The following is a 12,763-nucleotide window of genomic DNA, read 5'->3' on the forward strand; positions in this document are numbered from 1 at the left end:
CTTGAATATTTTACCAATGTGAATCACCAAGTTTTATGAACCCAATAAAACCAGAGTGTAATATGTTACCACGCCGTCTGTCTATCCATCCGTTCGTTCATTCGTTCGCTCGTTCGTCTGTCCACCTGTACACATAACTTTATGACCACAACTAGTCTCACAGTATTTGACTGAATTATGTTGGAATTTCGTAGTTATGGTCCTTTTTTCAGCACAATTTAACCATAGGCATACAGCATAATGTGTTAAAAAAATATTTTTTTTAAAAATACAAGGCGAAAGCATCCCTACAATATATCTTGTTAATCAGCTAATAAAAAAACTGCTATATTCTTGACCAGTAAGGTAAACTATATTTCCCCCTCCAATTTCATTACATCGAAAAAATACTTCATCTTTCCTATATTATAATGAACATGTATAGACAATGGTTTCTTCATGTGCCATTTCATTGCAAAGTTGCATCATGAGGAATTCTATTTACAATACTATGCTGTTTAAAAGAAAAGAAAAGAAATTCCTTGAAATTCCATTTGAAATGGCTACTGTTAGTTCAAATATCATAACCATTATCAATGAAATTCAGCATGGTTCAGTCATCATTGTCATGTGTTTCCCTTTCACCAATATATCATCACTATATAGTGCTACCCGGTATGGTACTATTGTTTATAATAAGGAAGCAGATATATCCCTTACTTGGCCTTAGTTGTAAGAGTATTTTTCATAGATTCTTGTGTGAAACTGAAAGTGTTGGACTCCAGACCTCCACTGATCAACATTCTTATGTATACTAAACTGAATTTATGATCAGTAGATATATCAGTTATCATTTAAGGCTGTATGTACACTACCCTTTCTACATATGATAATCATATGCATCTCCTGGCCAAAAGAGTTCCAATGTCAGAAATCAGAGAAACTTCAGTTGTTAACTGATGGTAAAGGTATTTAACTCATTCACCCCTGAAGTTTCATAATGAACTATTCCAACCTTTAAATTGGAAGAGTTCAAATGTGACTTCAGGGGTAAATGTTAAAGTCTTACAAGAGAAAATGTTTAAGGGACGGCAGCAAACCTCGATAATGACATCTTGTTTGTTGATAGTCTGCTGTTAACAATCGCTATCGCACCGGCGCTTGATAAAATTGGCTGTTGCCGTCAAACGTTCTTGTGACCATCATGGTGGGGAAACGAAGCGGTGAACGCACATTTTTTGCGCATGTGATATTTTTCACTGTCTCATGGCGATATCACCAGCGCCCCTTAAAACCAATGTATTTTCGGAGTGTGACAGATTTTTGTTTAATTTTCTCCCAACCAATCAAATAGCTAGAAATTCATTTGAGGTGTAACAATATTAAATATCTTTTCCTAAAAGTTTGCTGAATAACATGTCAACAAATATTTTAAATGTTATTTAATTCAATACATATATAATACAAACATGTAAGTTGTGTATATCAAATCAGATGTAACAAAATAGAAAATTGCATGCATGTAGTACAGTATTGACAAAAGATTCAGACAACAGGCTAAGCCTATATCATTCTTATTCTATTTTTGATATAAATTACAGATGTATACTATGTTGTCACTAAATTAAAAGCCAAGTGATAATTCAAAGGATAATTGATTGAAATATTGAAAAATATTGAGACAAGATTTATGTAAATGATGACATGTGCATGTTAGATAATGATTTCAATACAAGTGCTGATTTTAAATTCTTCACAATTTTATTTCCTTTATTCTTTCTTTTTCACAGGAGGTTACAGATATTCGTAGCTCCGAGGAGGAAAATGTCAGCGAAGACGAAAATGGTCACGCAGTCCAACCTAACAATAATCACAATCACAATCACAACCACAACCACAACCACAACAAGGTCAAGGCCGTGTCTTAGTGGTGCCGCCGCTGGGGGCAGCCAAGCGCGCCAGGGGGCCAACAACTCAAGTCCAGATACCTGCCTCTGTTTGTACTCTTTAATTAGACAAAGCTTTTGACCGTGCAATGGTGTTGCTGTGCGTTGTACATGCAGCTCAAACAGATACATGTTATGACTTTTTTTTTCTCGTTAGGCATAAATGGTTGTTGTAACTGACAGGTTTTTAGTCCAGCACTCGTTAATACTGTTGACAAATGTGATGGAGAGTTACTTCCCCTGGCAGCTCTACTGTGGTGAGGCCAAAATATTGTAAGAGATTGCAATGATCATTTTTATGTCCTTAGACGCCTTAAAATGGTGGTCAGTCTCCTAGCGAAAGTATTCAGCTGAGTGGCTGTTGTGCAATATATGATGTTATTGTTAATATGGACTTTCTGTGAGTCAATGTAGCATGTTGTAAGGTGATTTTTTGTATTCTGTCACCTAGCATGTGTGTTGTGAGTGAAGAATGTGATTTCATAATGATATGTGCAAGTGTTCCGACTTCAGGCCTGTTGTATAATAGGTCAGCCATAGCTGATTGTGTGTGTCGTCAGTGATATGACACTGGTCATGTGACCTGTGTATCCTTGACAACTCCTCGGCTTGTATTCATGAAACCATTCTCTTACTCAAATATGCTTTCTATTCTCTCTATAATCGTAGACACAGTCAAAAAGTGAAGTCTTACCTTTGAAAATTGTGATCGGCTTCCATCAAAATATGTGATTAACCCAAACCCCTCTTGGTGCCAAAGAACCCCAGTTTCTGTTAATCTTTCGCTTGTAATACAATAAGACATTATATTATCCACTAGTAAAGATAAAATTTGGAAATTGATGGGCCCAAAAAACATCTTATAGGCACCCATCTTTTATATAATTTATCACTAGAACAAGGAATTTGGCTTGAGCAAAGAATCTGAATTTGAGCACGAAAATGTTTCATGAATAGAGATCAGGTGAGCCTTGTCTGTGCTGAGATAAACAAGACTATTGGCCAAGTGTCCAGTCAAGACTATTGGTCAAGTGTCCAGTCTTACCAGTGAAATGACTAGTCCATTGCAAGTTATTTTGGTAGACAGAAAGTCTTCATGTCCAAAATCCAAGAAACTGGAGAGATTTGAGCAGCGTTGAGACACAGGTGTGAGGATACGAGGCCTGATCGGTTGATCACTGTATACATGAGCATGGACCAGGTGTTGTGAGGACCAAACTCACAGCATCATTGCTCATTCTTCTACACACACAAACTCAGCAGGTTCAGCGTCGGGAGATATAGTGTGGGAGTGTCCAATTTCAATTTCAATGCAGTAAAGCTCATTGTAGTCATGTATATGTTAAGTGTAGGTCAGTATGTAATAGCAATTATGTATGCGCATATAAACTGGTAATTTTATTTATATTCAAACTTTTGCAATGAATTAGGACTTGAAGTTTGCATTAAATGGCTATATATACGTGAACACATATATATTTGAATTTTTAAACAGTTTGTTGAAAGTTACATTTAAAGTATAAGCATTATAAGAAGGATTCAAAGCAATGTGTATAAGTATACTTTAATGTGAAGTGTTGACCGAGGGAAGGTAGCCAGTATTCCAGGGTATTCTGTATACACAGTCAGCAATAGTGTACTGGCCGTACTTGTATTGTCGACACACTCAAACATTCTTCGATTATTCATTGAAAAGAAACATCATGTCCAAGTTTATAATTCCAATTGTTTTGTAATTTTTGTATAAGTGCTATAAACAAAGCTTATGAGATTAAAATTGGTGAAGACTATTGGTCCAGAACGACTGTAGAAAGGTCAAAGGTCATGATGCCCTCCATCACACCTGGGCACATTGTACAGATACACATATTGTTTTTACTTCTAAAGTAATCAGATTCAAGCAGTTTGATTATAGTCCTCAGCAGGTGCAATCTCAGTATTGTCCATAAATTATGCGAATAAGGTATCAAAATAGGGGAAAATCATATATTTTTAAAATCAAAGAAAAGAGAAACCTTATTCATTTTCAACTATTTTTCGATTTTTCTCAAAATGTATAAATCTGTGCAAAAGTACCTGTCACATTTACAGAACCCCTTAGATAAGTGATAGCGAAATTTTACAGCTTATTATAGCAAAAAATAAACTTATTAATAATCTATTACTCCATTCTTCCACCAAGTTGGTGTTTAAACAACACACAGCAGCATTACTAAGAAAATATATGACAAACATTTCATGGTATTATACCTGCCAATTAAACAGATACTTGTAAGCAGATTTGACAGGGTGTGTAAAAGTCAAACGTATGGTGGGTTCTGAGGTTTAATTGTGTCTACATGTAAATAGATATGATTTTGGGTTATCGTGATTGCATATTGACAGTGTTAGTGATAAAAGAACTGCTATCACCTGTTATAGCCTGTTATCTGAGGTTATCTCAGGGGCAGGTAATCGGCCAGGAGGCGCCACCAGTACACGGGTGCAGTCTGATCCTTGATCCTCCTTGATCCAGCTATACAGTACTAGTGTACGGTTGATATGTGTCTGGGTTACACATCTCTAACACTGTCAATTAACACTACATGCAGAGTTAGAGCACTTTATACTGTAAATATAATAAAACAAACAGCTATAGAACCAAACAAACAGAGTATAGCCTGTGGACAAATCTGAACAAATCCTATCTTTGGTGGTGGTGACTTGTCACTGTAATGTCGGATCAGATACAGATACTTGATATCCAGCCCCTCTAATGTCACAATTAAAATATTGAAATAATCAACAATCAAATTGTCATAAATCTTACCATACCTGTACACATGGCAGATTACAGGGGAGTGCTGATAATCAAGCAACCATTTTTTCTAAGTAGATAATCCAGCCATCTTTATTCCCAGAAGATAATCCAGCCATCTTTATTCCCAGAAGATAATCCAGCCATCTATATTCCCAGAAGATAATCCAGCCATATTTATTCCCAGAAGATAATACAGACATCTTTACTCCCATTAGATAATCTGGCCACCTTTATTCGCAGTAGATAATCCAGCCATCTTGTGAGACAGCCAGATAAATTAGATAATTTCACAAAGAGCAGGCCAGTCTGTTCTCTAAATCACTGGCTGAATTGTGGGACAGCTGGATTAGTGGTGACTGGAAATTGGGACAACCAGGTTAGTGGTGACTGGATAGTTGGATAAACATATAAGTGATGTCTGGATAATGGGTCCCCAGATATTGAGGCAACCTGATTAGTTGTTGCTAAATAGACAACCTGATTAGTGGTGGCTGGATTAATGATACGACTGTATAAGGGTATACTAATTACCGTTTCATGTTAATCTGTACGATTGACCACTCGGTTATCTAAGCTTGAAAGGCTGTGTCCTTGATGCTTAAATGAAATGTTTTGATATTATGGATGTTGTACAGTGTATGATACTGCCAACAGGGAGAGTGCCAGTTATAATATTTAGAAAGTTGCTTGTTGCAGTTTGTACGGATATTTGTCCCAATAAATTGTCTGTCAAGGTCAAATGTGCTTTATAACTTTATAACGAGTGACCTAATACGTTAGCTTATGACCTGAACAAGAATATCAACTGGTCAATTATTTCATTTTGTTAATACAGTGTAGTACAAAGACAAGTTGGTCATCCCACAAAGTTTGACCACCCATGTGTCTGACAAAGGGTCATGTGACCAGGACCATGGTGGCGTTTTTTGAACCAGTGTCCTTCATCATATGCTAGGTTTAGCTTACTCATGTTTACCCACCTAGGAGGTATGTTCGATCAAAATGTCTGTATTTGTTGTGAGATTTTTATGATACAGTAACCTTTCTATTATTTCACTGGCGATTTAGCTATCACCACACTTCACATCTGTCATGACTGAACTTTGACCTTTCGTTATATTGACTGAAGCAGTCATTGTTGACTGCTGTTTTACCTGTTGTTGACAGTGTGAACAGTCGTCTTAAGATTTTCTATACATTGTAAATAGTCCCAACAGGTTCACTGTGTTCGGTAGAATGACCCAAACATCTAGTAGCTAAAATCATAACTAAAATATGATGCAAGACGTATGACGGTTAACAGGTTAAAATGTTGGTATGCTTCGACATGTTAATGTTTACCTGTATTTGAGACAATAGCTAGACAGAGACTTCAGTTCAAATTGACCAACCTTTCATAAACAAGATACCAGACAGAGATTCGTTCCAAGACTTTCTTTATAAATTCAGGATGGTATGTTATATAAAAACATTAAACTCTTGATGAAATTTTAGTTAAAAATAAGAAATTCAGGATGATATTTGTATATGGTACCTGCTATTTAAAAGTGTTTTAAAATGAGGGGTGTAACCTCACTAACAGGGTGTGGTTTCCTGGTGTGGGGGCGTAAACTCACACTGAGGGGGTGTGGTCTCCTGTTGAGGGGACATAACCTTACTATAAGGGGCGTGGTTTCCCAGTTTGGGGTGTAACCTCACTTAGGGGGTGTTGTCTCATGTTGAAGGGGCGTAACCTGACACTAAGGGGATGCTGTCTCCTGTTGAGGGGGCATAACCTTGGGGGGGGGGGGGGGTCCCAGTGTGGGGTTTAAGTTTGTACTCCTCGTTATAAAAAGTGTAGCCTTGTAAAAATACAGCACAGTTAAACTATAACCTCATCAACATGTAAAAATCATAATGATGAAATCCAGCATTTCCAGCATTCATTTTCTTTCATAATAGTTTTTTTTACAATAAAAAAAAAAATGGAAATAATAATAAAAAAAAAGTCTATTTTGACTATGATCATTGATCTATAATTTGTTATGCTACTCCTATCTACCTTGGCTGTTGATACTGAAGTTTTTATCAGGATGTACCTCCGTGAACACTTAGTTGTTTGTATGGGTCAGGTTCTTATTGTATTATATACAGTATATTTTAATATTTCAGTCATTCTGTATATGAATTTGATTTTTTGAATGTTGTTCATATTTCTAACTCAGTGGAGAAAAATGTGTGAAAACCAACTGTAACTGAAGATCTTTCTCAAGAAGCTGAAGCCAGTTTTATGGGTCCTTCATATCCTTCCTTGACTGTAAACGCCTGCTAAAATTTCTGTATTTGATATTTATTGATCTTAGATCTGGACCATGAGCAAATTCAATACAAATATTCATAATTTCATAATTATTTAGATCACAATTTAGGATATTCAGTGGTTTGAAATTACCTGGTAGCAATAAAGCAAGAATTTAAAATCGAAAGATTCAAAGCTGATGCAAAAATAAAGAAGTCTTTTTGAATTTTCATCAAAGTTTAATAAACACATTGTCGGGGTGAATACAATTTTCAACAAAGGCAGGTGAGTGATACAGGCTCTTTTTACTGTTAAAATAAATAAGAAATAATTAAAACGGTTGAACCAATGGGTGAGCAAGAACAGGCCATTGGGGTAGATGTTTAGTATCTAAATGCTCCATGGGCACAAATAATGTGCAGATTATTTTGGCCTTTGTGTAATACTGTACTGTATGTTCTGTCTGTGGTTGAGTGGATTTTAATTGATATTACAGTTGCTTACTGTTTTTAACATTGCTGTGTTCGTTCCCATTGTTATGTTGTAATAAATGTTTTGACATTGTAGGTTTTGTTTTTATTCTGCTTCTAAATTTAACTAAATCAGAATACAGAAGCAGTTTTGGTTATTGCATCGTACAGAACCCGTTTTAATTAGTACTCAAGTTTAAGATAAAAGTTCCTGTATTTATGATAACTTTATAAGCTTAAGGCAAATAGAACATCATGAACGGACATTTCTTAAAGTGAGGTGAATGATGCCAAGTCAGGTTTTGTACTAAATTACTCGCTACCTTCTGTTGAGAGCGTAATAGAAGTTGTGTGCCTTTGACTCTTGGTAATGAGTGGACAACTTTTGATGAGGGATCCAAATTTTTACTTTTTGCGATGAACTTTTTTTTTATATAATCAGTTTAAGTGAAGTGTGTCTTGGTGTTTTTTTGTGTCTCGGCATTCATTAAAACATGTTCTACTGTCAACTTAAGTATCAATGTATAAGTTCAGACACATTTTAAATTCCACCCAGTAACATCTTTTCTCTGTAATATTGAAAAATAATAACCCGATTCGAAGCTTTTATTAACCTGATCTTGTATTGACCTGATCATGTATTGACCTAATCTGAGTTGTTTTATTATCATTTGATCGTAATAAGTGTTGACAACATTAGGTATCAATAGAGTTAACATCTGATTTAAATGCTACAAAATCCAGAATCATAAAACATGTATCACACATTACCTGTTATAAGACCATGCTCAGTAATAAGCCCCCCCCCCCCATTAAAACCAGATCATCTAGGCTTATTTGTATTATAATGTTATATAATGATGCATTAAATACACGCCTGTTTGTATTGTGGTCAGTGTGTGTTACACATCTAGAACTGGTCAGTGTGTGGTACACATCTAGAACTGGTCAGTGTGTGGTACACATCTAGCCCCGATCAGTGTGTGGTACACATCAAGCATCGGTCTGTGTGTGTTACACATCTAGAACTGGTCAGTGTGTGGTACACATCTAGAACTGGTCAGTGTGTGGTACACATCTAGCATCGGTCAGTGTATGGTACACATCTAGCATTGGTCAGTGTGTGGTACACATCTAGAACTGGTCAGTGTGTGGTACACATCTAGCATCAGTCAGTGTGTGTTACACATCTAGCACCGGTCAGTGTGTGGTACACATCTAGCATCGGTCAGTGTGTGGTACACATCTAGCATCGGTCAGTGTATGGTACACATCTAGCACTGGTCAGTTTGTGTTACACATCTAGCACTGGTCAGTGTGTGTTACACATCTAGCACTGGTCAGTATGTGTTACACATCAAGCAGTCAGATGTCCAGCAGAAATGACATGTGTACATACACAATTGCTTGTATTGTGGTCAGTTTTAATGTCCAGATGTGGGATGTTCAGTGGGAATTTATGTGTATATATATACACACTTGTTTTTATTGTGGTCGTTTTAACATCCAGTGGTCAGAAGTCCAATGGGAATGATTTGTATTTACCTGCTTGTTTATATTGTAGTCAGTGTTAACATCCAGTGGTCAGATGATATCCACTGATGGGGGTGTTAGGGTGTGTACCAGGTATCTAGTCAAGAAGTCCCACACCCTTTATGTTGGTGATAAAATATAAACTGTCTTGCCTACAAACACTCAAAGTACATAAGGTCATATACATTAGCATAAGGACTTAAAAGATATATCAGTCCAGCTGAAGACGATATTTAATCATACGGCAACTTTTATTATGAGGCCGATTTACAGTTATGTAAGATAATTTAGGTGGTATGGAGGCTTACAATAAGAATTCTTTCAATTCTGGCTTGTATGTGATACATACTTGATCATGCATCAGAAATATTATGATCCTTACAGTCAAACATAAATCACTTCTTCAACTGTCAGCTCTTAACATTTTATTTTAAATCAGTTTCAAAAAACTTAAAGTCTCTGAATTTTCTGTTTAATATTTTTGAAGCAGTAAAGAAAATAGTATTTTACCTTCTAATTTGACGTTGACATTTTAATGTCAACGGAATTAGGAGTCTTACCTCCTGCTGATTTACGCCCTGCTGTTGTGTAACATGGCCATAAAGTCGCATCGACTGTTGGTTTAGTTCCCGGATTAATCTGATGTACACTGTAGTATTATTGTCATCGGTCACGGTGTGGGAGTGATCGGAGAGAGAGAGTGCGGGTAAATTATACACATTGGAAACATGTATCCAGTATTTTGTTATGGGTGATTTACTTTAAGGGGAATTTTTACTCTTTGTATCAAGTGCTACAATAATATATCTGATCGTGACTGTGTGAAGATAAAACACGTTTATTTGTTTCATTAAAAACATGTTTAGATTTCTGATCATTTCTGCTAGATGTTTTTAAGATTTCAATGTTGTTGTCAGTAGCTTTAAAAGAATTTACATAAATCTAGATTTTTCCGAGACCCCAGACATGTTTATGATATAGCTATGGGGATATTTATATAGTGATGCAGATTCTATTACTTTGATGGTTATCTTCCTCCAAATGATTTTTTTTATATTCTTCTTCAACAAAAATTGTCTTGCCAATGAGATTCCTAGAGAAGTCAGTAGGTACTTTATTCTGCATGCGACATCTGTAGTATTTATAGTTTTATAGCAGTACTCAGTAAATATTCAGTCCTTCGAAAATCAGATTTAATATCCACTTGGATGCTCAACGTTCATAAATGTGGAATCGGATATGTGATTTTGATGAAATTGATCAATGTACTAAACCTAGCCAGCTATATTTTTATGTCCGAGTACTTACTATGAGATTAAATATTCGTACTACTGTATATTTGTAAATCAAATAGAAATAGCTATTTCTGATTTTACAGCATATTTCTAATACCTATTCATTAAACTTGTCATGTATTTTTCTATTTTACAAATTTTGAAGCTAGAAGTATTCCTGCTAGCCGAGCTCTTGCCTTGCCCTTGAACTTGAGCTCTTGCATTGACCTTGACCTTCAAACTGTGAATCCCTTATGCTTTGAGTGGTAAATTGTTCCATTATTTTGCAAGAAAAGACAATCACAAGCTAGATGTGATTATGTGTGCAGACAATCGCAAGCTAGATATGATTATGTGTGCAGACAATCGCAAGCTAGATGTGATTATGTGTGCAGACAATCACAAGCTAGATGTGACTTAATCTGTTTCCCCCTCAACTGTTACAGGTTCTATACTCCCAGCTTATTGTTGAATAGTTTCAGTGTGAAATAACACCATGCTGTGTGACATCACATTGTCCTTATTAACTTTCATGTATGGGAGGAAACAAAATATCCAACTTGAAATGATCTGTTATTGTTTTTATCCATTCTTGTGAGCTAATTCTTAGATGATATTCTGCTCACTAAAGTTTGTAGACTTGAGGATAAATTCACTGTTGGGTAAAAAATAATATCATCAACCATGGATATCATTCCTTATCCAGCCTCTTCCATTCTATGGTAAAACCCTTGCAAATAATACGTCTGAAGCATAAACGGGAAAATTATTATTCATGGAAATAAGTGGATTTACAGTCGGTTCACGCTCATTTGATTTGGTTGTAATTGCTCTTTTTTGTTAAGTTGAAGTGATCATTTTGAAATATTTATGATTTTGTAACTTACCTGGAAAGAAATGACATGGATTTAGTTATCCTTGATTTTTCCAGGAAGTAACACCTTGTCTTTACATTTAACCTTATTGATTCGTCTAATTACTGGTAAAACTTATAATTGGTACTTCTATTTATTCCCATCTGTTCTTTTTATATTTTCATTTTTTCAATTTTTCATTAAGTGGTTGTTATTTTCTATGTTATTCTAATATGTGTTCGTCAAGTGTATGCACTTGGAATATAAACAGTTAATTTTTCTTATGAAAATATTTCAAATGAACATGAAATTCAAAATGATATTGACTTTTAATTTGAATAAAATTGGTTTCACAATAGACTGTTAACATTTTCCCCTCTTCCGAGAGCAGTAGATTTTACACTTGACATAGACCACAGTGAATCGGTATGAAGCAAAGCAAAAATATTTTTACTATCGCATGATATAGATGTATTTCAAATAAATCTTTTAAAGCTTTTACTAATATTATAGAGCTGGTTTTGTGATTCTACAGGTAAACGTGTGAGAGAGGGTTAGCTAGCTACATCCTGACTGTCAAGTTCTACTGGCTGCATATCTTAATCTGATTTCTTAATATAAATTTTGAGGATTCGGTTCAGATACAAGCCACATATACCAGACTAGTATGGTAACCAGTCAGTAAGACTGTAACAAATGTATCACGCCACTGGCCGTTCGTTCCTTCAGCATTCCAACAAAGTCACTTCTAATGCAAGGTAACCTTTGTTTACTATTGTAATCATGGCACATAATGGAAAGCATCTACTCCACACAGACTTTCATGTGTCGGGGAAAGATACAGAACTACACTGCCTTAAAACAAACCTGAACCAATGAGAAGGACTTTTATTTGGGAAAGATAAAGAATTACCTGGCCTTGAAACATACCGATTCTAAGTAGTGACGTGATGAATTTAAATACAGACCTGATGTACGTTAGCGCTGTGAATACTTTTAGAACATCTAGGATGCATGTTAGCGCTGTGAATACTTTTAGAACATCTATGATGCATGTTAGCGCTGTGAATACTTTTAGAACATCTAGGACGCATGTTAGCGCTGTGAATACTTTTAGAACATCTAGGATGCATGTTAGCGCTGTGGATACTTTTAGAACATCTAGGATGCATGTTAGCGCTGTGGATATGTTTTAGAACATCTAGGATGTATCATATGTTAGCGCTGTGGATATGTTTTAGATACATCTATGGTGTACAGAGCGGTGGGGAATGTCCGAGTAGACCTTTGATATACAATGTTAAATAAGCCATGTCTGGATTTGATGTTCCAAGAATATTTGTCAATAAAATATTTCATTTCTTTCATCACAAGTTTGTTTGTATTTACCTGGTTTTGCCAAACATAGTGCGCCACAGAACAGGACGCCCCTGGGATCACATAATTCTGTTGTGTTGTACAGACCTCCTTGTTTTAGTCACTTTAAACAAATATTGCATTAGTCTGGTTTTCAAAGTACTATACTTGACCTTACAAACATTATTCGATTTTGTCCTTACTAGATAGCATGCAGTGGCTTAGTCCTTCACCGTGACTTGGTCTTCGTTATCCCCTACATATACAATCCAT

General features: G+C 35.7%; 1 protein-coding gene across 4 annotated transcripts in view; it reads left to right on the forward strand.

The window, feature by feature from the left end:
- LOC110463365 (ceramide synthase 2-like) overlaps window positions 1-12,501 on the forward strand; it is an 85,125-nt gene extending 72,624 nt beyond the window's left edge. For all 4 annotated transcript variants that reach the window (XM_021517892.1, XM_021517891.1, XM_021517893.1 and 1 more), the window contains one exon: window positions 1,770-12,501. In XM_021517892.1, coding sequence (XP_021373567.1) covers window positions 1,770-1,907 — 138 coding nt within the window. In that variant the 3' untranslated portion in view covers window positions 1,908-12,501. The remainder of the gene's footprint in view (window positions 1-1,769) is intronic.
- Window positions 12,502-12,763: the final 262 nt, after the last annotated feature.

The sequence above is a fragment of the Mizuhopecten yessoensis genome, unplaced genomic scaffold (genome assembly GCF_002113885.1).
Source record: "Mizuhopecten yessoensis strain PY_sf001 unplaced genomic scaffold, ASM211388v2 scaffold10891, whole genome shotgun sequence".
NCBI lineage: Eukaryota > Metazoa > Mollusca > Bivalvia > Pectinida > Pectinidae > Mizuhopecten > Mizuhopecten yessoensis.